This window comes from Ambystoma mexicanum, chromosome 2q, assembly GCF_040938575.1.
Source record: "Ambystoma mexicanum isolate Mex_15411 chromosome 2q, UKY_AmexF1_1, whole genome shotgun sequence".
NCBI classification, from domain to species: domain Eukaryota; kingdom Metazoa; phylum Chordata; class Amphibia; order Caudata; family Ambystomatidae; genus Ambystoma; species Ambystoma mexicanum.
This window is the reverse complement of record NC_090924.1, coordinates 740,820,212-740,847,182: the sequence shown is the minus strand read 5'-3', so window position 1 is coordinate 740,847,182 and position 26,971 is coordinate 740,820,212. Positions and strand designations below refer to the sequence as shown.

General features: G+C 44.8%; 1 protein-coding gene across 1 annotated transcript in view; it reads right to left on the bottom strand.

Moving 5' to 3' along the window:
- Positions 1–26,971, bottom strand: part of NOM1 (nucleolar protein with MIF4G domain 1) — a 789,380-nt gene that overhangs the window by 491,199 nt on the left and 271,210 nt on the right. The window contains exon 3 of the mRNA XM_069647968.1: positions 19,179–19,374. Coding sequence (XP_069504069.1) covers positions 19,179–19,374 — 196 coding nt within the window. The remainder of the gene's footprint in view (positions 1–19,178; positions 19,375–26,971) is intronic.

Sequence of the window (26,971 nt, the reverse complement as noted above, 5' to 3'; positions counted from 1 at the left end):
ATTTAGCATATGTGAGGGGGGTTCTGATATGGGTGGCACCAACGGTCCCATTTAAGGTCCTGCAGTCCCTGAGAGATACAGATGATAGGATGGTAGTGGTATGGTGTAGAACAAGGAAATGTGTGGTTAATACATATGCCCCGAACCATGACACGGCAGCCTACTTTAGGTCCTTATATTCCAAGATAGAACCGCACAGGGACTGTGCATTGATATGGGGAGGGGGGGGTGATTTTAATTGTACGCTTGATCCAGTGATGGACAGATCAGATGACAAATTCGCACATCCAAACCCCCTCGGCGCGAAAGCTTTAAATATGCTGGCATGCACATATAAATTGTCAGATATATGGAGGACACTGAACCCACAGGGTAGAGGGAACACACACTACAATGCTCCTACGAACCTCTATACGAGGCTAGACTACATGTTTGTGGGGGAAGAGAATCTAGGAGAATTCATAACGGCAGAATATAAAGCAAGGGTCCTCTCAGACCATTCCCGCCTGGTAGTAACTTGGCAGATCCTCCCCCTTTGGTCCAGGATTCCAACATGGAGACTGATGGTCGAGGCACTCAGAGATATAGGGTTCCGTCAAAACCTAAGGGAGGAGGTATTTTGAACATAACACAGGAAGTGTGAAATCAGCATGTACACTGAGAGGCCTTTAAGGTGGTGGAGAGAGGAGCGGCAATGTCGAAGTCAACAGGGATGCAGGACGACATAGTATGGGATTTACAAAAAACAGAAGAACGATTGGTAGCCTTAGCGCAGACAGGAGAAGGGACCCTGGAGGAGGCACAAGAGGTGACCCGCCTACAACAAGAATGTCGGAAACACTGGGACAGGTTGAGCAACCTAAGCTATAAAAAAATATGTTGAGAGACAACATGCAGAAGAAGACAAGCCGGTGCGATTGTTAGTCTGGCTTTATAAAAGAGAGAGTAAACGGGAAACAGTCAGAGCGATTGTGGGGATACACGGAGAGGTGAGAAAGACACAGGAGGGGGTGAATACATTTTTTTATGATTATTATAAGCATTTGTATGAGGAGACCTCAGACTGTGATAGGTCGGAAGTACAGGAAGCATTGTCTGAGATCAATCTACCCAAGCTAAATGGAGAGGAGAGAGAGAAGCTCGAGGTCCCCATAACGATAAAAACTAGAACATGTGATCAAAGAACTGCCAACCGGCAAAGCCCCAGGAGCGGATGACTCCCCAGTGAGTTCTACAAAGAATACAGGGGGGAGATCCTAATTCCACTACTGGCAATGCGGAATGAAGCACTGGACACTGGCAGATTGCTCGCAACCTTGCGAGAGTCGATAATTATCCCTCTCCTTAAACCCAATAAGCCGTATACAGACTGTGGCTGGTATAGGGCCCTTGCGTTACTGAACCGAGACGGGAAGATTCTTACAGCAGTAAAGGCACAAAGACTTATACCAGTTATAGCCAAGCTTATACACCCGGACCAGACAGGATACGTCCCGCATAGGAATATTACTAACAATCTGAGAAAACTGCACCACGTAATAGACTGCACCTGGGGAGAGACACAGCAGTTTGTAGTGGCGTCTCCAGATGCAGTCAAGGCATTTGGCTCGGTCCGATGGCCCTGGTTGTTTGCGGTGCTAGAAAGGTTCGGCACTGGGCCCACGTACATAAAGTGGGTGAGAATGCTGTATACAAACCGATAGCCAGGGTCAAGACGGGCATGGTCATCTCAGAAAAATGGCGATTCGGCAAGGGCACGAGGCAGGGATGTCCGTGGTCTTCGATGGTCTTTATCCTAGCGCTGGAGCTACTAGCAGCCTACTTGCTAGAAGAACACGGGGGGGGGGGAATAGGCACTCAGGGGGAGAGGCATTAGATTTCATTGTACACAGATGACATGCTCCTGTACTTGCAGCATCCTGAACCAAATTTGCAATATATCCTAGACGTGATGAAACGATATGCTGCCTTATCAGGCATAACGATCAACCCACTGATGTCGAGTCTGTTCCTGCTGGGAGGGTGCATCGGAAAGACTGTGCACACGTTAGCAGCACTGCTAATAAAATGGACGGCAAACGCATTCCGGTACTTGAGGGTGGATATTTACCATGATCCTAAGATAGGGCACGCACAGAACACGGTGGAGGCCGTGAACAAAATCGAAAACTCCATGGCCTTTTGGGCCAGGTTGGTGTCGTCCAGGATGGTGCGCGCAGCATTGCTAAAGATGGTGGTGCTACCGAGGCTCCTGCATTACTTTGCAAATGTCCCGTTCACAAAACCGAAATCGTTTTTTAAAAAACTGAATGGTATATGTGGGAGTTTCCTCTGGCATAGTGCAAGGGGCAGGGTGGGCACTGTGGAAACTCCAGAACCCAGGAGATACCCAGGTTGTTGCGGAGGCGAATGAGGAAGATGGCGTGGTTGACTGTGTGGAACGCAGAGGATAGATTGAGCAGAATGAGGACAGAAGGAAGGTTAGAGTCGCGATTAGACAGCAGGTCTTCACCGGTGTTCAGGAAGCAGTTTCCATGCTTCTGGCCACACTGAAGCCAGACTGATGGTCATGGAGACAACCAAAAGATTCAGTATGGAGATCAAGCTGGGAGATGGCCAACATTACAAGGAGTTTGCCCAGGAAAGGAGTGATGGGGATTGGGCTGTAGTTAGCCGGAGAGGAAGGATCGGCAGAGGGCTTCTTAAGAAGGGGTGCACAAGGGAGTGCTTAGGGGACAGGGGGTTCCTATGGCAAAAGAATGATTGCAGAAATCGCACAAGGCTGGAGTAAGAGTGTCGATGTGGTCCTTGATGGTTCTGGATGAGCAGGGGAGAACCTGCTTTGACGATATTTCATAGATCGGACTTGTCTAGAAACATTGTCAAGGTTGAACAGGGGAAAGAAGGAGAAACGGCCAAAGAGGGGCAGGGTTGGGAGAGGAGGAGGAGGTGGTAGAGGAAGAGAGAGGACAGGAGTATCCCCATTGGGGAGATGGGGTGGGAGTCTCTCCCGGTGAGGTCCTGCTTGCCTCAACCCCTAGGGAAGGTATTGATTAGTGGGCTCACCTCCCTAGCCTCACAAAGAGTGGCTCCCCCCTGGGAAAAGGATCATTCCTATGTCCTCTCCTATTTAGCCTACATTTTGAAACCCTCACACAGACTCTTAGCAACCACAATCTTCACTTTGAATAATATGCAGATGAAACACAAATATACTCCCAAATCTTCTCACCCTCATAACGGCACATCCTCAGACACTATCATCACCTGGACAGCCACACGTTCTCAAACTCAACCCACCCAAAACGGAATAACTCCTAATCTACCCCCCCCACCCCAGGTACAAACCCAACCACCACCCATGGTTCAAATAACTCGGCAAATGCAACCCACAGATCTCCCTCGGTAGACCAGTCAAATCCCTAGGCTTCACCATTAAACCCCACCTATCTTTCACACAACTCACAGACGCCATCCCCAAAACCAGTAACTACAACTACTATACAAAGTAAGACACATGGATCCCCCGGAGGACTTCCGTATGTACCACAGTCCAGGCACTAGTGATCTACCAGCTGAACTACATAAATGCTATCCTGACTGGACTCCTCAGTAACACTTGTCCCCCCAAAAGCCATACAGAATGCAGCAGCAAAACCAAAGTCATTCTACACCTACCCAAACACTTGGACACTACCCCAGCTCTCTCCCAGCTCCACCCAGAGAATCACTTTCAAAGGACTTACATCATATTGCGGGCTATTTACCTCAAAACCCCATCCTATATTTACAACAAACTGAAACCCTTCGCCCATACAAACATCAGGCAAGCCAACCAAAATCTTGTGGGCATTCCACTCAGCAAGCGAACCTGCATGCACAAACAGGCCATCACCCAATGGGCACGGGGAACCTGGAATGCCCTCCCACCTCATATCAGTGCCGTACCTTCCATCAACACTGTCTAAAAACGTACCTCTTCCCCCGCACCTAACCAGCCAGCCCAGCACCCCCCTACTACCTTTGCCCATCCTAACATTCCTAACCTGTTCTGAAAACATGTGTACTTCTTTTTCACCTCTTTCCTTTTCAAATGTTGTAACGTGCTCCAAGACCTTCTGTGTAGGGCTCAATAAAAGTTTTAATAAAATAAACTAAATAATAGCTCCAGACCTCCAACCAGTACCAAAGAAATTTCATTTTATTCTAGTGTCACAATTGACCATGATATATGAGAGTGAAAGCAAGCTGGAAAAGGTATACGAGACCCTGTTGAAAAGTGAAGTTTAGAATGTAATCGAGGGGATTAATAAAGTTCTGTTAAAGTAAATCTGGTTCCGATTAAACCCTTTTCTAAATCTAAGAGGGCGAGGGACAAGGTGCACTTTATTCCAAAAAGGAAAATATGGGTGCAGATTATTTCCTTATGCATTTATGATTGGGTTACATAAACATGTTCAATTAATTTAAGGTCGGAATATTTTGGTTGCTTTCTTTCTAAGCTCGGAGGATAGCTCAGGGCCAACACGTTTCTCTTGGAAGCAAGGCAAAGCAGAGCAACAAAGGTTCGAATCCCGGTCCCGCACCACGCTACAAAAGAAAAAGATTAACTAAACTAACAATTTCTCTTTAAAGCAGACTCATTTCAAATACATCTTAAATTGACTATGTTGGCTCTTAGTAGTGCATGTTCTGTGTCCCTGTTTGGTTTGTCATTATTTACACAATACCCTGCATGTCAGAGCCTAACCTGCACAACAAAGGTGGTCTAAATGCTCACCTGGTTCTGTGGCGAATTTGGTGGCATAGAATAGTGCTGTACGCTATGGAAAAAGTAGGGTCTCTGTGCTTTAGTGCAAGGGAAACTCCTACGCTTGAGCACCTGACAAGCTAACTATTGGACAGCAATATTGTTGTGAGTCTACCTTCTGGGTGAATCAATGGATCAATGCTTATTACCATAGTGTGTATAATAAACATTAGATGCTATCAATATCTTCCCTAAATAGTTATATAACTAACCTAACAAGTGCTTGCACGTTCATAATAGTGTCTTTTATACTCGTAAAAATAAACCCATTAATAGGGCTCTCACGCTGTTTAGCATTTGTGTTTATTTACTGTCATGTAGTGATATAATATGAGCATTAAAAATAAAATAGTCAAACAATATACAGTTACTGATATCAGCAATAAAGTAGTTGAGTTCAGCATTCTACTGTTCTTTTCACTTTTACAATTACCAACAACCAATCAACAAATGGAAGAAGCCACTGTGGCCCAGTAAAACTTAAAATTGTACTCCCATTTCTTATACCGTGGATTGGCAAGCCAGGGGTCAGGTGAGGTTATACAGACCAGCCTCTGGATATCCCATTAGGTAGAAATGATTCTCTGTCAAAACGTCCATGGCTTCTATGGTCAGTAAACTAAATAACCTAAAAGCAATCTAGAGCCATGGATCAAAAAAGATTACAGATAAAGCATTTTAAATCCCCCTGGAAAGGATTCCTCTCGCTCTTCCTCTGTGCTTTGATGTTATCCACTTGCCCTGGCCAAAGAATTATAAGCCAACACAGGTTATTTATGAACACTGTGCCAAAACGTAGTACGACCCTAAACTCATTGTGTCCCTTGCATAGGGAAGACTGAAAGGCTGACCTACCAAAAATAAATCATAGTGTTTTTTAATAGGTCTCCTGTGAAAAAAGAAAAATATATGTTGAAAAAAGATGGATACAAATGGCTTATTTCAGCCCACAAAATAGTGAAACAGTCAAAACGTTAGAATTTGCAAAATTTGGCAAAGTGTTCATTTTCTGCCCCACGAGCAGTTTACTGTCTCAGAATTAAGGCATCTGAAAGCTCTTTGTTGCTCATTTCCAAGGCAGTTGAACTTCTGTCTCCAGATTATTGAAGCTGGTATTATAAATTAGAATTTGGAAAAATGTGCAAAGTGACAATTTTTAGGATCATAGACAGTTTACTATGTCATTGTGGTGGCATTACAGTGTTGGTCTGGGTATTAATATTTCTAATTGCTTCCTGGCCAAGGCTTGCCAAGAACCTGTGGGTCAGCCATGTCCTCTAAGCCCATGACCCTTTGTGGTCCACAGTGGCAAAGCCTTCAGTAAAAATGTCCCTGTTAGCCAATCGAATTCCAAAAGATAATGATGTAATTCATGTAATCAGTACAAACAGTGGAACTGACCGTCTTATTTAATTACATTTGAAATTAAGCCCATCTTGTTATCAGTCGCTTACATGTGAGCTGGCATGTTCAAACAAGATGGGCCTTTTGCCAAATGGTACAAGATGACAATGTTACTCATAACATATTTGTGGCTATCAAGTTGCATTAATTAAGCGTTTGCATGGGTTGGTTTATTTACATTAGCTTGAACGTGTGTCTTCTTCATTTGGAGAAACATCTTCAGATGTGGATATGCTTGCAGCCCATATTGCGTTTGTTTTGCAATTTACAAGTGAATCTTTTCAAAATATTGTTCTTGTTTAAAAAATAGTGCGTTTTGTTTCGTAAATGCTGTGCTTTCTGTGATGTTTTAACCTTTTAACTGCCATGGGTTTTCCCCCCCAGTGCCAAGGCCTTTTTTTGGTGATTTCGGTATTTCGCCATTCAATGCCTTCTCATGTTTTCTCTTTCATTAGCCCCTTAAGTGCCAAGGACGAAGTATCTCGTCCTTGGCAACAGGGAGGTAATCCCAAGGACGAGATACCTCGCCCTTGGCACTTAAGGAAAATAATACAAGTATGCTGCCCTGTAATTATTACAGCAAAGCAGAGATCATTTTAAAAAAAACATTTTCAAGCAGAAGTTAGAAGCAAGAACTTCACACAGATCTTGTGCTTTTCACATAGCGAGAAAAAAATGCATTTTTAAATGCACCACAATTTTTGTGGCTTCCAGTGAACAAAATTAACCGGGTCATGCATTTTGAAAGTTTAAGTAATATTCAACATATTTTTAATTGTGCTTTAAAAGAGGTTAATTCAATAGTTGGAATGCACAAGTGTAAAATGTATCTCTTTCAAAGTCAATAGGAATATTACATTTGTCAAATGCATTCCTGCCAAAGTCAATAGAACCAGTCCATATGTGGCTGCATGCTCCATGTGACCTGGCTTGGCGTTTAGAGCTATTCAAATAAAAGGTATATAATGCAATGTATGACATTTCTCTTTCCTGCGCGGCAAGACTCAAAACTGCTAACTTGCGCTTCCCAATGTCAAGGTCTTTTGTAAGCATGTGGCATACACCAGTGTAAACAAAAACGTTTAAAGTGGACATTGTGAAGGGATAAGAAGCGGTGCTATGATAGGCGGGTTTGGTAAATTCCATTCTGCAGGAGCATTCTTAAGATCATGTAATTAGTTTGACGGTCATCAACATTGACTAAGGACTACTAGGTAAAAGTTTGATTGCACTTTATGGGGTGGGAGGACCTTTCCACTATGCAGGCCGAAGACATTCCGTTCCAGAAGGTTCTTTTTAGGTTTTATTTTCCTCGCATGACTGTGACAAATAAAGGTGGATGTCTGAAGAACAGGTTGTTGCAGTTTGTTTCAGCACGCTGAAGAGGTTTTCCCTGGTCTTTGTGTTGCAAGAGAAATAATGCAGTCTGTGCTAATATTCTCGGACAGCACCTAGCTTTGCTGAATCCAAGCTCACTCTTTACCAACCCGCTCACAACTTGAGGTCTGCATCTGCAAATCATTCCATAATGGAACCACAAATATGAGGTTGTTGTTCCCGTTTTCATTGCAGGCTCCTCTGCTGTAGAGCATCCTTACTCTTGCTGCAAATAACACTGACAATTCACCTGAAGTTCTGTAAATCATTGAAGACAGTCACAGGACCCAATTTGACTTCTATCTCAGTTTACAAAGAGGTCAGCGCTAAGGGGCCACAACTGGTGAAGAATTTTACAAGTCACTAATGACATAACAAAAGTACCGGACGTATGCTGCCAAAAAATCCAATGCACAGCCAGAAACGGTTCAATTATCTGGGTTTAGTCTCAGGATTAACTTTGGATTTAAACAAGTGAAATTTCACACAATTTTATTTACAAATCAATGTAATGTTCTAATGTTCGATCCTAAAAGAACCACCTTTTGTTTTCCTTCAGCTTGCCCATGGAGGGACTCTTAAACATCGGGGCAAATAAGATATTTTACGGTTTTCCTTATGTAAGTCAACCTACCGATTCTTAATGCTTGGTAGCACATATCCAAAGTAAGTCATGAATTCGATTATTTTTAAACTGCTTCACAGAGAATTGCAGAAACTAAATGCAATAAATGTGCCTATCACTCTTACTGTGGGTGAGTACAACAATAAAAGACTGATGACAATCGCAGACCTTCTCAAACCCATCAAATTGAAGATGTAGTGTAAGTGCTCTTGATAACCGGTGTTCCAATATTCGCGACAAGAAATAAAATGCGTAACCCTTTTTTTTTTTTTTTTTAAACAATTTTTATTATTTTAAACAAACAACACTCCAAACATTACAACCATTTCGGACGTACATTTTCAAATTGAAATCATTACATTATTCACTGCTCTTTTCCGACCTCCCCCCTCCTGCCCCAAAACTTTGAGCCGTCGTTTCCGTGCCATCTGCCTGAGGATCTTCAGGTGTCTCAATTATCATTATCTCATCCTGGACTTCCATATCATGATTAACCTGGTGGGGGTTCGCCATTGAGGTCACCAGTTGCCTCCAGGCTATCAGGAGGCCTACCTCCTCCTCCCCTCCTCTGGTGACTGCTTTGCACCAGACCGCTGTTTCTGCTTCTGCCCATTTTAGGAGATCTGCCCACCACATCTCTACTCTAGGCCTGTGGGCCGCTTTCCAACACATTGCTATTCTGCGCTTGGCCAAAATATAGGCCAAGTCTTTCATTTTGCTAGTATGTTTTAGGGTACGTGGCCTAGGGAAGCTCCCCAGCATGCATGCCCAAGCCGACTCCACGTCAAGCACCACCCCCCGGCTGGCCATTTTCGTCTTCAGTTCTACTCAGAATCTCTTCACCTCTGGGCAAGCCCAGAACATATGCAACAGCCCCGCCGTCTCCTCCTCTCCGCACCTGGGACATTTCTGTATAGCTGAGCCACCAAACCTGGCTATTCTGCCGGGGGTCAAGTACGCTCTGTGGGTGATATATAACTGGATCTGCTGGAGTCGCGCATTCCGGGACACCTTCTTATGGTATCATTGGGCTCTATCCCATTGCCCCTCTGTCATGGGTTCACCCACCTCCACCTCCCAGTTAAGCCTCAATTGGGACAACTCCTTCCCCGCCTTCGTACTCAAGAGTTTGTATATCCAAGATATTTCGTGCCCACCCTCTGAGACATCGTACATCACTTCTAAGGTGGCATCGGGTTCTTCTGCAAGTACTGTTTCAGGCCACCTTTCCCTCACCCGTTTCATGATCCTGGTGTAAGTGATATATTGGCCCCTATTCACCCCAGTCTCCTCCAGCAACCTTTGGAATTCTACTGCCTCCCCCTCCTGCCATATGTCTCCAAGGGTAGCCAGGCCCACCGGTTCCCAGCATCTGCGGACCCCTTTGATCAGTTGGGAGTCTTCACCACAAAGCACCACCAGCGGGGCCTGCAGGGAGAGCGGGTCCGGGTCCCCCACAGTTCTCCATGCTCTACGCCAAACCTCCCAGCCCAGCCTCAACAATCGCCCCATCTTCGCCACTTTTGTCTTATGCAGCCATATTGTCTTTTAGAAAGTATGGGGACGAGTCGCCCCGCAAGAGCCTGGCTTCCACAGAATCCTCTGTGGCCAACCATCTGGATACATATAATAGCTGTAACGCCAGGTAATATAATTCAAAATTCGGTAGGTTTATGCCTCCCCTGTCACACGAGTTTTGTAATTTCCACAGGGCCACCCTATTCCTGGAATTATGCCAAATGAAGCCCCTGCACTGGCTATGAAGTTTAGCAAAGAAGCGTCTGGGCAGCAAGAACGGGACATTTACAAAAAATGCAGCCGTCTGGGCAAAACCACCATTTTGAGCAGCGCTGCTTTTCCCATCATGGCCAGGGGTAGTTTGGACCAGATCACCATGCTATTTTTTATGCTTTCAACAGCTTTCTCTGTGTTGTACTTGTGCTCTGCCTCAATCTTATGGTATATCTTTATGCCTAAATATCTAAACGTCTCTGTCTGCCAGGGTATCTGTAAAACGGGCAGTTTTTCCTGTGGAACACCTTTGTACCTCCCTAAGGGGAATATGCTGGACTTCGCAGGGTTTACTGAAATGCCAGAAAGGGCTGCGTAACGGTCCATCACTTCCAGCACATATTGCACGTTTTCCTCTGGGTAGCGCAGATAAAGGAGCATGTCATCTGCGTAGAGTGATATCAAATGCGTATTTCCTGTTGTTTGTATCCCCACCTCCCCGTATTGCTGCCTTAGGCAAACTGCCAATGGCTCCAGAGCAAGAATATACAACATGGGCGACCAGGGGCATCCCTGCCTAGTCCCTCTGCGGAGTTGCCACTTATCAGAAATTATAGTACCCGTTTTAACCCTTGCAATTGGGGATATGTATAACATTTTGACCCATCTAATATACCCTGGTCCTATCCCATACCCCTTCAGGGTCGCCATCAGCCACGGCCACCTCACTGAGTCGAAGGCTTTGACCGCGTCCGACGACACAATGGCCAGTTCGCCCGGGTCTTTTTCAGTATGATCGATAATGTGGTGAAGCCTCCTATGGTTATCCGTAATATTTCTGCCGGGGACGTATCCCGTCTGGTCCGGGTGTATCAACTTTCCAATTACTCGCTTAAGCCTATTGGCAAGCACCGCCGTAAGTATTTTGCTATCTTGATTAAGCATCGATAAGGGTCTATAGGACCCACAGTCCGCATTCGGCTTGCTCGGTTTCAGGAGCGGGATGATTACTGCTTCACAGAGAGATTCCAGCAGTTTCCCTTGTTCGTAGGCCTCATTAAACATAGCCAGCAGTGGCTGGAGTAGCTCCTGCTTATATGCTTTATAATATTCACTGGGCAACCCATCCGACCTAAGCGCCTTACACGTGGGCAGATGTATGATCACTGCGTCTAGTTCGTCTGGGGTGATTGGGGCCTCCAGCTCCGCTCGCTCAGTCATCTAAGGTGGGAAGCTCTAAATCTTCTATCGTGTCCTGCATTTCTTGACCCACTTCTCCGCCTGCGTCCTCATGCAAGCATTTATAATATTTAAGGAACTCCTGATTTACTCCTTCCTGGGTGTTACAAATCTGACCTTCCGCATTTTTTACTTCTCTGATCACCAGTCGGGGTGTCTCATTTTTGTACAACCAGGCCAGTAGCCTACCCAGCTTGTCTCCTCCCACATGTTGCCTTTCTATGTATTTCTGATAATTTAGCTTACAAAGTCTATCCCAAAGTTCACTGCTAGCTCTTTGTAAATCTCTTATCTTAGCGATATTCTCCCGGGAGGCCTCCCCCTTCGCATCAAGTCCTCTAGCTCTCTCTCAGTTTCCTGAAAATCCCGCTCTATACCCCCCTGGAGCCCTCTTGATTTCGATATGGCCACCCCACGCACCACCACCTTAAATGCTTCCCATACTGTTCCCATGGATCGTAAACTGCCAGTATTAATAACGAAATATTCCTAGCCTCCCTCAGGTCCTCTCGGAATCCCGGGTCCTGTAGGGCCTCAGTTCTGAGCCTCCATGTCGGGATTCGCGCCCTGTGGGGGCGATATCGCCACTCCACGACCAAGGGCGAGTGATCCGAAAGCACTCTAGCTTTGTATTCTGCGCTCGCCATTTCTCAAAGTGCGGAACCCTTATGCACATGCTAGAACATTTATGTTATACAGAGTGATCCGAAAGCACTCTAGCTTTGTATTCTGCGCTCGCCATTTCTCAAAGTGCGGAACCCTTATGCACATGCCAGAACATTTATGTTATACAGACTGCTCAAGTGTCCAGACCTCGACCATGAGCAGCACCTTCCACAAAGAGGACCTCTGATTAGGTGCAGAATGATGTGAAGATCGCCCATGTAATGCAAAACACTTATTTTCAATCTCTGCAATTGCCAGCTACAAAATATTTATGCATTGCAAGAAAAAATGCTTTATTTTTTTAATCAAAATGTAAACTTGTCAACAAATACACTACGCGGTATGATCGTTCTGTTCTCTACCACAGTGTAATTTGGTGTGATAGCGCACTAGGCTTTTTATTAGGAGTTTGGTGGATTCTGCAAGAAAGTCTCCACATACAGTAATTATAGTTAGTGCATGCAGAGATCAGAGTGTCCCTGTCCAATTGTGGCGTTAAAGTGGCAGTGAGATATTGAGGTAATGGAAAGGATTGTTAAAGCAGTAATATAATTTTCACAAAAACAGGACAAGAGAAAATGGCGGGTCAAAGGCCATTTTAAAAATCTGAATCCATTTTGAATCTTATCTTTCCATCATCCATCAGTCAGAAATGAATGGCCAAAGTGGCTCTGGAGGTGATGGAGCAGGCGCTGTTGACAATACCTACCACTGCGTTCTATGATATGCAGCAGGAGGACCAAGTTGGGGAAGTTACAAAGGAGGCACTATGGTCATTTGGCCACCTCATTTTTCAAATAACCGACCGGAAGCGAGCACTTGAGAGGTAACTTGGGATGCATCGTGACAATTTCGAACCAATACCATCGTTGAGGGGTTGAAGCGGTGCAATGTCCTTAAATGGCTTTTACAAGCACCTGTTGCACACCACTATAAGGAGTCCACAGGAAGGGGTGAAGTTCCACCATTTCCTTCACTCCTGGGTAAGGAGGCCTCCTCGTTTATCTAGGATGTGGCAAGCTTTAAAGGAAATGGCGACCTAAGGGTCGGAGCTGCAACATCTGCAGCTAGTGGTGAGCACATCTGTTGCAACCCCACTAGTATAGAAAATACACTATACTCTAATTCCGACGACATGGCATCTGGTGATCCAGAAAGCAGTTCTATCTAGCAAGCCCTAAACTGGAAAGCATCTGTCTAACCCAAACATGCAAACCTGTAACAAGTCTGGGGAATATAGTGTCAAACAAAATAAAACTAAATAGGCCAGATGGCAAGTCATGGCAGGATCAACCTCTGCAATCCCCAACTACATGTCACCATCTATTTATAACAAAATAAAATGTTATAAAGGCATTTTGTTCTGCAAAATATAAACAACTGCGGGAAAACGGAACAGAAAGGTTACTGGGAAACAATTGAAAACTCCAGCAACTTTGCATTCTGCTGAACTGTCTGTCCCCCAGTACCAAAATGATCATCGTTTTAGGACTCTTGATTAAGCAAAAATGTACCATTTTCTTTGATCATCATCCTGACCAGAGTCAGGACTTCATTTAGACTGGCTGCAATGCGGCTAGCATCAGTAACTAACAGCTATGTTGAGCACAATGTGCAGACCAGTTACAAACATGCTGATACAGGGTATGTATAGAGTTCAGGGCTAAACACTTCAGTTGTAACGACAGACGGAGAGGCCTCCAATTGCTATCTGTGTCTCAAGTGTATTCAGCCCAGGTATGTACAGACACTAACTCTGAACCACCTACATTCGCAACAGATTCAGCCAAAGCAAGACTGCCAGGACACGCTTCAGCCAAAACAGAGCCTCTGGAAAAGGTGCTAGGAGAGTGGAGACTACCTGCAGACACAAGCACCACAAGACAGCCACAGCTAGAACAGTTGGAGGAGATGTGTGGCATCGAGAAGGCAGTGGTGAACTGTTGGGAGAAGAAATCTAATAAATGCGCTAATTCCCTTCACCTTAAAGACCCCCAGCAACTTTTCTGGATTTTGAGGACTTGATTCTTTTAGCCTTTTTTCCCCACTCTTTCATGTATTTTGTGTGTGTTTTACTCTTGTCTTCTTTGATTATGCAGTTTTAAGATAACTCCATAGGCATCTTTTCATGTGTGTTACACAGCACCCACAGTGCAAAGACACAGGGATGTCTTTTTTAGACTTCCAAAAGGTTTAAATACCTTCGCTGAGATAAACTACTGTTTCACAGAGAATGTAAGGTTAAATTGACTTTACTAGTCATTTTAAATTCCTAGACCCAGCACACACTTTCTTCCTATAGAGTGCTGGAGGGGTTACCTCGTATCCCCTGTGTATATAAACTCATGTAGCAGTCAAATGCTACCCCTTCCTATCGAAATGGCTGGTGGCAGTGGTTTTACCATGATTTTTCCCGACCGCGAACATCGGTAGCTAAAAATCGCGGGAGCCATGTTAGATGGCGCCTTAAGCCCCTTTGTTTAAACGCGTCCCTGTCTTCTTTTTTCGCCATTTCTTTTTGTAAAGTTCCTTCTAGAGTCTAGAGGACTGAAGACCGCCTCTGGCGTCTGATTGTCTGGGGTGGGTAGGAAGTGAGGGAGGTGCCCGAAACTCTCTGTGATTAGTCTCCTAGGAGGCCCAAATGCACTCTGACGTGATTGGCTGGCTGACTGTCCGGCCAGGACAGCCACACTGCTGGGTTAGTGGCAGCTAGGCTGGAATGAATGGGAGAAAACGGTTTAAAAGGTGAGTCTCTTTGACTAGAAAAGAGAGTCGACCACTGGAACGAAAGAACCGAAGACGAGCTGGAAGAGGACGGCTGCTGTAACTCCTGGACTGTTGGTTTGCCAGTGAAGCCCTGCTGCAGGTCCGAATCGCCAAGTTCATCTCGACAGAGAAGCCCTTAAAGGACGACTTCTCCCTTTGAGTTGGTGGGACCAATCAACTCGTAAGCCTCCTGGATACCATTCTCTAAGCTGGTTAGGTTTAACCAGGGAGAAGGACACTAGCTTGTGTGCTTGACTACAGCTACTCAAACTGAAGCGACTCCATTTTGTCAGCGTTTTCCGATGATCCCGTGCAGGAGTCCCCCTACGTCCTTCCTCTTTTCCCCCATGACTGAGGCTCAGGAACAGTGAGATCTGCAGGAACTGCCAGCAACCAACGTCTTCAGCTGCATCTTTTGCTTCATATTAAGGTACTGTGCCAAGCCGATTTGAGAGAACGCATCTGTCGCGGTGAAAGTTCGTGGAACTTTCCCAACTTGCAGGCCTAATCAGCTTATGACCCAACAAATTATTCTTTTTCCTACAAACTGCTTCTGATAACACTGGCAAAGATTTTCCATTTACTACAAGAACTGCTCGTTCCTATCCAAGACACTAGCCCATTGACTTTGGCCTAGGCCTATTGAACTGAATCGAGTCCTCTAGTGAACTGAAACTATTTGCACTGCCTAAGAAAGTATTTGTGATCTATTCTATTAACTTGTGCCTTTTACTCCCATTTAAAGTAACTGTAATGCCATTTTGGTCCTATTTCAGGGGAGCCTAATTTACTCAGAAACGTATTGGTTTGGTATTGAAGTGTATAATATTAAGTTGCATCCTTCTAGTGAATGTTTTCTAAATGATTGTGTAATAAATTAATAAGTGTTTTACCATGAAACCTTGTGTGTAAGTGTCTACTTGAACCACTGTGATTTTAAGACCTATGTGTAACATCCTTGTACTGCTCACATTCCCTCTTGAGATAAGCCTGGCTGCTCAGCTCACTACCACAAACTGTGTAGTACAGACTTATACCAAAGGTTGGTTTTGCTTACACCTGTAGTCCTAATTGTATGTGGTGGTCCCAGAGGGTGCTGCATGCAATTCTGCCTAACATGAACTAAAGAGGAAGCTGGGGCTGTACCTTTCCCTAGCATTGCAAAGTAAAGGAAAAAGCAATGGCAGCAGCAAGTCAGCAGGCAGTGAAGAAAGAAAGATGCCGTGGCTCTGGTTTTGCCCTCCTTTCTGGCATCTTGGTAAGGATGGAGTAGGACCTGAAGACTGCTCTATACAGATCCACTCTATCTCTACAACAGAGAACAACGATCAGAATACTTGTTAGAATACATATGACAAACTCAAAATGATGATGAATATGGTTATATATACAGTAAATAAAGGGTGTGGGCTGAACATCCTAAATAAATATAGGTTTATCATTATGTGTAGCTACATTAAAAATGCATTGACAAAGACATGTTTGGCTTTTCTGTAGGCATGGGATAGGCATTTGCCAGGCACAACCATGAGGGTACTACTGGTCCATAACATAGTTGCAGCCGTAAAAGGTGTGATTACCTAGGCATTTGACAGCAATGCCTGGAAAATCCCATTCTTAATCTTATACACGCGACAACATTCTTGGCATTGTAAAAGATTAATTTTAACAGAAATACATTACAAGGAACAGATATAAAGGCACACGTGGTTAAGACAATTGTATTATAACCGTTGCATATTTACAGCTGCAATGAACCCATTAACTCTCAGCAGACTGCGTGGAAAGAACACTGGCAGGCCTAGGTTTGATGTTAGCTTGACTGAAGTAGTTCACAGAGATCCTAGCACTGTCCCACTGGCCACCAAATTATAGACCGAAAGGAACGTCCAATGCCTGCTAAATGTGCAGCTGTGTATTTCTAAACTCGCTGCTCTAGCCACATACGCTATTTTGACTTTCTATGTTGCAGTAGACTCAAACACTTCAGTTTATAGTACAGCAACACGTTCAGCTGTTCTGCAGAAGTACACCGTTTATAACGGTCACTCAGCTCAAGCTCATCGGCAATAGAACATGCTGAAATATCTATGGCACCACGATAACCGATTTTTCTATTGCCAGAGATTGTTCGCTATCTGAAATTGTGCTACCACCACACAGCAGGCACACTGTTCTTTTACTAACCAGTGCCGCAACTAAAAATGCAAAGCTGTAGCGATTTAAGGTCATACTGCATTTTGAACCATACACCAGAGCTCAAGGGTAAGGGTACTGTCCTGCACGCTTAAATATTCTTCCTCGCTCATACATATGCTCACGTTGCCGTCACTAATTTCTGCTGGGACTGTAGGGAAATGTTTGTCTGATGTGGTGTTTTGGGTATGCAGTTCGTCCTTTGGTCAACTCAAAATGCTTCAACAGCTGTGCTCATTGCTTGGACATCGCTAGCAAAATGTGGCACCAAAATATGTTCCCTAAATCAGGTAAAGGTTATGCCGGTGGGAAAAAAGGAAGACTACCAAATATATAAGAAACGTCACTGCTACAAGACCACAATCACTGTATAAAACGTATACTCCCTTGAACGGGGGTGGAAGACAGGTGGATAAAAAGCTACAAATGTTTACAATAAACACAAGAAATAAAATGTACTGCACTCCAATGTGCACGTTTATTAAAATTACAATGAAGAAAAGTAGCTGATAGAACAGCAGCAGACTTGAAAAAATAGCTCAATTTGGCCATGTCGAGCCATTCAGTTGGCTTCTGTCGGGAGAAATTCTGCTGCGCAACTATTGTTACAGAGTATTAATGTCAGGCTTCACTAGAGGAAACGCGTTCTTATTTTATAATTTATTTAATTTTTGAATGTATGCTGCCATCATTGTACGGTAACATGAAATGCAATAGAGACAGAACAGCTACAGAAAAAGAATATAAATTGGGAACGCCCCCACATTACCAGTGCAAACAATTCCAAGTTAAACGAAATATGACAAGCATAATGCCCTAAATACTTTCCCCACACCCACACTAAAGTGCCCAGCTTCCCACCATTCCTTTGCACTTGGTTTCCTAGTACATTTCCATCGTCATTTTCTTCAACTCATTACCCTCACTGCACTTAGTAGTTGAAGAAGGTGTATCCTTTAGTTAAGTTTAATATGGATATTTTTTCACGTGAATGCGACAGCAGCAATCTTTGAAATGACTTCGATCATGTTAACCTCGTCCCAGGAGAATAGCTCAGCGGCAGCGTGCACGTCTTGGAAGCAAGACGACATGAAGCAACAACAAGTTCGATCCCCGGGTCCGCGCTGGGTGTTTAAGCACGTTATAAATACTTAACTAAGGCAAAAAAAAACACAATTACGCAACTAAGAAAAACAAACGATGCCTGCGGGCTGTGTGAGCGCTTTATAAATATAAAAGAAAAAAAGTAGGCATGGAGTGTCTGTTTACATGTTTACTAACGGACTTTCTGGTCCTTTGACATGCCCCGCCCCAGGACTAAACCATTGTTTTGGGGGTTAATAAAACAGTCACATCAATTGAGCTCTGTATACAGAACCAATGGTGAATTACGGACCCAGGATCATGCCCTCCCAGTTGCACACCTGCACTGCCTCCTGGCAATGCCTGCACTTGGGGATGTATCTGCAACCCTACAGTCCCCCTACTTGCACTTATCCAACACCTGTTGTCCACACTTAACCCCTGCACTGCCACCTGCTGGCCGCACTTCCTCTCTATGCCCTGATCCTATGTCTCACACTTCTCCCCCCCCCCCCACCTTCCCCTGACACTTTTCCCCCTTCCCTCTCCCCTGCACTTGCGTTTCTAATATCACTTGGCCTAGTAAGAGGGTTGTCTTGTCCTCCCTTGCCTCGTCGCACCTTGAAGCACTTGTGTATATGTGCGCTATTAATAAAATATCATATCATACAGAACCCATGGTGAATTACGCAGCTGATAGGTCACAATTTGAAGGAAAATTGGAATGTTCCTCATTAACTTTATATTTATAGGTTCCCATCTCTTGCAGCTCTTGCTTACTGTCTAACTCCTTTCAGACTCCCATCTTTTACACCACAGGGAGTTTCTACATCGTCCTGACTGTTCTGTTCTTTTTGGCTGTCTCTTCACTCTCAGGGTCTTTACTGTTCCTATTCTCCGCCAACATTAATACCTACTATTTGAGCACTGTCCCCTCATCTCTCAGGCATCCCTAACTCACTGCCCAAGATTTTGCTTAGAAGCACCTTTCATCACAACAATTTCTTCTACTGTGCCGACTCCAAATATTGACTCCCCCACATTCAAAAACCACGTATGGTTGACCTGCAAGGTGAAAATGGGCCATGCACAAAGACCATTAACAGTACTTCCAGTCGCATAAACGTCCAACTTTTTGTGTTACTGTGTAGAATGCCCGAAGACCAGACCATAATGAAGAACAGCCATTTAGAGGAATAGATTAGAGGTCATATTTTTCATCTCTTTTTGCATTTGTTACTTTCTCCATTTAAAGTGAAAATATAGCCATAAAGACATTACCTCAATTCCAACTGTATGATGAAGGATGCTAACCAAAAGGACATGTTCCATCATCAGCCGGTCAGGCATTGTGGCGGGAGTGACACAGGCATCCATTAGAATATTTGTTAGTGTTTCATTCATGTCGTTCCTGCTGTGCGTCATGTACAGCTCCTCCAACTGTCCACTAACGTAGGCCATGTTTGGTTCACTCAACCTATGGAGATAGGGGAGAAAAATAAAAGCATATCACCATTTTGTATACCCATCCAAGAAGACAAAATACAAAAGGATAAATTGGAGAGTTGGCCTGAACCACTAAGCCAAATCCATTTAAAAAGTCATAGTCTGACAAACAGACTTCTGCCCTGCAAAAGTACAAGAATGAGCAGAGGCCAAAGCGCCTACTCGGCCCTCACACTTTCACAAACCAAGAGCCAACTATCAAAGGAAAAACATTCAAGATTAATAGATATACCTCCTTTGCCTTTTGTGGTAACGTGGGCTGAGGGAAGACTATACCCTCAAGAGTGGTGTGAATGTGGTACAGTAGCAACCCAAATACCAACGTATAACAGTCCAAAATAAAGGAATGACCAATCAGGGTTCTATAAAATGAATTAAACACACCATGGGCAATAATACCCAACTAGAAAAACACTACACAAAAACCCACCCGAGGAAAGAACACATAATTAGGAAAAGTTGCAAGATGCAGCACTTGGAGTAGTTAATCAAGGGTATAAGGCAAGTAATAACCACAATGTTTTTTTAAAAGGATATTTTCTTTAGTGCAAAAGGGATGTGACCTAACCAGTTTTTAGGCACCAAAATTACTAGAAGCTTTCAATTCCATAATTTTTAAGACTGATCCGCCATTAAAGAAAGGAAAAATCGAATTGCAAATCAGACTTGGTCCGGCCCCAAACGATCATACCCCAACTCAAATGTCTAGGTTACAACCCTTCTTCATAGAAATACAATACACTCTAACTTGGAACCCATGCCTGAGCATACACGTACCCACATAGTGTGACTCTGCAAAAATAAAGAGATAAAACACTGAATTAGTTATCCCTAGAATGGAAGCACCTATTTTGATTTATTGCACAAAACGTTACAAAATGCAGGCATGGTCGATTCCAACACACAAGCTAATCAATCACTACATGGTGTCATTGAGATATCCGCAGGGATCGAAATGGAGATTTGAACCCTCTATCGTGCATCATGAACTTACTATTCACCATTATTCAGATGGCACCAGACGTCACAGACGACCTCAAGCACATACAAAGTCTCAGACGTTGCAAGTTTTGTTTTTTTAAGTTTTAATCTCTTGCTCTCAAGATTTGGCTGGACAATGTGAGGGTCCAAATCCAACCACCTTATCTCTTACTTTCTCTGTGGTCTTCTAGGTTAATCCTAGCCCGGGTCCCACAAGAAGAATTATCTTAAGGAGAGGTGCCTTCCAGTCAGTCAATCTGATATCAGTCTTTCTTCACCTCTTACATTCTTGCACTCCTTGCCCCGATGTTCTTTCCTTCTTTTTCCTTCCCCTACTGTCATCCCTTCACTCCTTCCCACTCTCCCCATTCTCTCCCTGTGTGTCCCCAATGTTCTTCTGCCCACTGCCACTCTCCCTCTCGACTTCCGTCTCCCTTTGCAGTGCTTTACACTATACTACTCTCCACTACATTCTCCTTCCACTACATTCTCCCCAAACTCCTCTCCCCCCACTAAACTATAACCCACCCACAGCTTCTCCCAGTCACCCTACTTCCAGCCACCTTCTCCACCCAATCTCATTGACGTCCCTACTCTCTCACATACCTTACACCCACTTCACTAAAGCAGCTCTCAACCCACTACCCTTTCCTAATGCAGGTCTGAGAGCGTTCTGCAATGGCAGACCAATAGAAACAATTTTAGAATTTGTTATCGTGATTGAAGTTGCTGGTCTGTTGTGCGCAATCTTCCAGTGGGTTTACGTTAGTTGTCGCCTCTCTCACAGGTGAGCAGTCTGATCAGGTCTCCACCCTAAGGAATCCTGGCCTCAGCGGTCCTCTGGGACAAATGGAAAAACCCTGCCAGCATGTGGTACAGCAGTAAGAGATAACAAAAAAAGTGGTATTTTACATTTTCACCCAGGCACACACAAAAAATGACAGAGATTGAGGCCCTCCAAACTCCCTCACCCAGCCTCAGGAGTAGGACTGGCTCTAGCAAGCACCACTAGGCCTTCTGCCCCAGGTTGAGAGGTATCCCCCCCCATCCTTCCTGGACAGGGTCAGCTACCTGACGCTATCACACCCCTCCAACCTTTCACCCAAGTCACCCTCTTGCCCAGGGTATCTCACTACCCAAGGTTAAGGAAAAGAGCCTGTGTCTGATCTTTTCTCCCCATTTAACTTTCTGAGACAGAGATCCAAAAGAGAATCACTGTCCCTAAGTAAACCTCTTCAGGGAATACTGGCAGGACTTTCATTGGCATTGCAAGATTTGTCCCTAATGCTCAGATCTTCAACATGGCTTGAAGGTAAAAATCAGCATCTCCACACAGGGACCTTGGTTGAAGTTCTTTCAATGCTATCACGTTAGCCCAAGTGGCAGCCCGCTTACTTCCCGAAAAGAAAAGGGCCCTAGCTGGGATCCGCTGCACTCTTACAGGCATGTTTAACTTTCGATCAGACTCACCTGCAGCATAAACTGTCCAGGTGGGCGACACCAGCACATCTTCCTTGTCTAGAACAGGTCAGGCAGAAATTCCGGATTGGTTAGTTATTCCGCCCATTTAGGGGTTGTCTCATCAAGAGGTGAAGTTGAACCCCTGGGTTCATAAGCCTGATCTCCATAGGTTCTTCATTGGGTTTTTCTGGGAAAAACCTTGTGATATGCCCCGGTTTTCCACAGGTATAACATCTTATTACTTAAAGAAGTGGACTGGACCAGGGTTTCTCCACTCTGCTGCTAAGGAAGTTCTAATCTTTGTTTCTGGGACAGGTTGGGCAGGACTAGATTTCCAAGGGCTAAACACCGTTCTCTCCCCACAGTGCCACCTTTCATATTCCTTGGCCCAATAACTGGTTCCTGTGAGCATAGAGCTTTCTGGTGTACATTAGCCGTTTGGATTCCTTCCTCCAAGGATGGCTCATGTAGCTCCTAAACCACTTTTTGCAGGTATGGGGCAAGGAATCTCCAAAGTGTTCTAAGACCAACATCTCTTTGGCCTCCACGTATGTTTTGTTGTTCAATCATTTGTTCAATAGGTCCTTCACTCTATAAAGCAACTGGCGGTGAGTTTCACCTAGTTGTAATTGTTGATGTACTCAAAGCCTATGGTGATCTCGATCCGGCCCCAGCTCTTCATTTGTCCCGTTGGGGTTTGAGGCTTGAAAGGCTTGCTGGGCTAATCCAGTTAGAAGAGAGGAGACATAGCAGGGCAAGCAATCTCAGTGCCTGCCTACGATCTTGGCCAATCCCTCAAAATTCCAGAGGAATGTCGCTGGATCTTTCCAATTACTCCAATTTTCTAGGATTGTAGGTGTTACCATCAGTTGATCCAATCTCTTATTGATACCTCCTTGCAAGGCCATAAGGTCTCTTGATGTTGATGGAAAATAGCCAGTTAGCTTTCTACTGGAGCATGTTGCCAATCAGTGTTGTTGCAGCGTCTACTGTCTTGGAATTGGGACCCTCGTTGGTGGTGCAAGTGTGAGTCACAGTCTGAGATTTCACCACTATTGGAATGTAGCACTGCTCAGAAGGCTTGGCAGAACACGTCTGCTGGCTTGAGTTTGTTTAAAATCGATTCGTTTTTTTTCCCCTGGCCTCCCGTATCTGTTATAACATATTCTTTGGTTCCTCTGCCAGAGTGATGGATTCCGCTACAAGGTTTACTCTGGTTGGTTAGGGTACTGTCAGACCTGGCAGAAACCCCAGAGTCCTCCGATTCATCTGGTAGGGGTTCTATCCTGGAGGTATTTTAGTGCCATTGCCACTTCCCAGATCTCTGAGTCGAGGGTTTCAGTGCTTGCAGTCACCCAGTAATCTCAAGCTTCTGACTTCCCATCTATTTTTCTCTAGTAGGGCAGACTCTGTTTCAGGGCTTGATGAATCCCATGAAGACATCAATTGTTGCAGGTGCCCTCCAGAACACACCAACTCTCGACGACAGTCGAAGGGTTTCAATTAAAAGTTTTAATAGGGTTTAACGAAGGACTGTCCCTTTCTCTCGCTCGTCTTCCTCAGGTCTCCCTTCACCCTAGCCCAGACTATCCCCAAATCCCAAGGTGGTCCCTAGAGATCATTAACCCCTAAAGTCTAAGATCTGGCTTGCTGGTCGGAAAGGCCTAAAGGCAACCACCTTATCGCTCTTAATACCTCCATGGTATTCTAGGGGATGAATCCTAACCCAGGGTCTCACAAAAGGATCTTAAGGAGAGGTGCTTTCCAGTCAGTCTGTATCTCTCACGCTCTTGCACTCCTAGCCCTGATGTTCTTTCCTTCCTTAGCCTTCCTCCTACTCTCCTCCCTTCTCTTTTTCCCCACTCTCTTCCACTCTATCCCTGCAATGCTCTTCCACCTTCCACTCTCCCACTCTCCCCCTCTCTACTCTCCCCTACCCCTCTTCCCCCATCCCCACTGCTCTACACTATAGTACTTCACTCTACTCCGATTCATTTACTATACTCTTCTCCCACAGCTCTCCATCACACTCCTTCCACTACACTCTCCTCCCACACCTTCACTTAGTCACACTTCTTTCACTCTCCCCATCACCTTCTCCACCTAATCTCATTCAAGCTCCTACTCTCTGAAAGAGTCTTCTTCACTCACCTTGCACTCACTCTCAAGTACCACTTTCTTTAATCCTCCTCCATGCTCCGCTGCACCATCCTTTCTCATTCTGGTCTCTAGGTCCCCTCTTCTTCCTAGACCTCACCCGACCAACCCACACAGCACAGGTCCGCTGGCATTCTGAAATAGCAGCTCACTACAAACAAAGTACATTTTAGAGTATATATTCGTGATTGAAGGAGTGTCTAGATTCTCTGCCTATTTTTACACAATTTTCTGCTGGCTGTCTGTCGCCTCTCTTACTGTTGAGCCCTCTGGTCATGTCTGTACCACAAGGAATCCTGGTCTCTATGGAACAAGAGAAATAACACTTGCACGCCTGTTCTATGGCAGGCAAGGAGAAGCAAATGTAGTACTTTGCGTTTTCAACCAGGTACATGTAGAAGGGACAGAGACTGGGACCCTCCCAACTCCCTTACCTCACCCTACCTCTGTGGCAGGAGTGGCTCTGGCAAGCACCTTGCTATGCCACCTGCCCCAAGTTAAGAAGGGTCCTCAATCCTCACTTAACAGAGTCACGTGCCTGACCCTTTCACACTTATTTTACCTTTAAGTTATGTGGCAGGTCAGAAGAAGGACGCAGACACTGATTATTCATCTCACTAAAGGTTTTATTAAACAAAATAATAAATGCCTAGCTCAGCCTATACTATGGGGTTTCCCTACATAACAAAACTAGCTACGGTGCTCGTCAGTCATCAGTGAGAGTAAACAGAATCTGTCCACCACCTGATCTAACCTGTTCTGACCCGAATACTATTATAATAACTAAAGGCAGGAAAATGACTCCATTCTCCTGAAGGATTCTTTTTCCACAAAGTTCATTAACCTATCCTCAAGTAGTTCCTGGTGACAGTTTTTATTAATTCATGCAGCTCAGTTACATGGTTCACCTCAGAGTCTTCTCTCTTTGGTGACTATTCTCTGATTCTTACTTATTTTTCCCTTGAACCGTTTTACTTATCGTTTTCCTTCTCTTTTCACAAGGTAGTGTTATCCAACACTTAGAGTTCTCACCTCAGACTTTCTGATCTTCGGTATATAGTTCAGTCTTTGTTTTCCCTTTGGACTTTACTTTTAATCTTGGTTTCAGCCTTGTCTTCAGGCTTGCTATTGTATTTGTGCATCTTCTCTTTAATTAGACCTTCTTTGTCTGGTCCAACATTAATACAAAGATTGCAGTCTTTGGGCTTATTCTCTCTGTTACTTTGCAGAGAGCGAAGGTTTAAAGTTTTCTCCTTGACTGGGATGAGTATGTGTACTCCCATAAAGATTCTCATCCACTTCTTTAAATGTCAGTACTTTATCTTGACTGGGACGATTATGAGCATTCTAATAATGATTCTCCGTCCCCCCTACCGGGTCTCCAGTCTTCCCTGTTACCTGCAGTCGTTAGGGATACGTCACCAGGTTTATTATTCTCTCTGGTTTGTCAGGTTGGCCTCTTGTGATCCTTCTGCTGCTCTTTCTTCATGCGGCTGCATAAGCAGTCTCCTCATTATTCTAATTAACAGTAGATTCCGTGTTTATGTTGGCAGAGTGGTATCAGCATTGTTCACGGGACCTCTGGTCCACCACGAGTCTGTTGTGGTCACACCACCACTCTCTCTCACGCTCTCTCTCTGTCTCTCTCTCTCTCTCTCTCTCTCTCTCTCTGGGTTGGGACACCACGCGTCTGTCTGGGTTGTCCATGAAATAACCAAAAATGTTAAAAATGAAAGGAGAAATGACCAAATGTTGGGGTCGAATAACTAATTTTTGTACTTTTCTTTTTTTGATAATGCAGGGGGAGACCCTCACACCACCCCTCAAGTCCCTTACCTTAACGAATACTCTTACCACCCCACCCAACTATTATTTACTTAAAATATACAAAGATCCCTCCAAAATTAGATTTTAAGAACCCTCATTAATTTCTACCTTGTTTTTTTTGCATCTTGTCATTTCTATGGATAACGTCCAGCTTGGTTTCTCTCTTCTGTCTCGTTTCCAGATGCTGTGCATCTTCTTCTGCAGTTGGCTTCTTCGCGGCGACAGGACGCCGCACATCCAGCCTTTGTGTGAGCGAGCAGGCCTATATTTAACTTGCGGGCTTCCTCTATCCTTCTCCAGTCTCCAGTCAGCTCCCCTCTCATTTATACTCTGTGACTCAGGAAATGTAGCCAAACAGGGACTTTGGGCTAGAGTCTTGTACTACCAGTAAGCGGTTCAGGAGGGAGTCACAAAGCACCTCTCCATGTCTATATCAAACATTTCCATCACATCAGGTAGACCCAACAACGTCCGGCCCTTTTCCCCAACTCCAATACCTAAGCTCTTATAGGTCAGTGGGGTGGGGGGGGTGTAGGGGAAACCACGGCAACAGACAGCAGAGCAGTAGACCCGCCCTCAGTATCATAACCACAGAGCAGGAACTATTGTAACACTACTCAGGATAGACACACTCGGCATCCTGAATATCAACAAACACCATTGGGCCACATATTTCCACAATCACCCCCCCAGTTCTTCACTAAAGGGCACCAGCACATAGGAAGTATATACAGAAATACCCCTACCTGCCACACCTTACTTTGGGGGCAGGATACAGCAGTCGGGACCCTATCAGTCACACTGTCATATCCACCAACAAGGTGGCTGTCACGCTCACCCGATTCCCACGGAGGCGCAGGTCTGGCTTCGAGTGCTGATGCTTCTTCAATGGTGACGCGCAGGACTCTGAAGATGGACAGGAAGGGCCCCTCTACTCTGGCTTTTCTGGCTCGCAGGAATATTCCCCTGTGCGTGAAAAGGGAGTATTACCTACTGACGGAATAAAGCTCAAGCCTCCCACTGCCTTCCAACCCTCCACGATACCCTTCCACGATTCCCCGTGAAGTCTCACCTTAGGGTCTGGAAGGATGAGTTCTCCATCCTGCTTCTGATGCAGGGGTGCGTTGAAACCCAGTTACTTC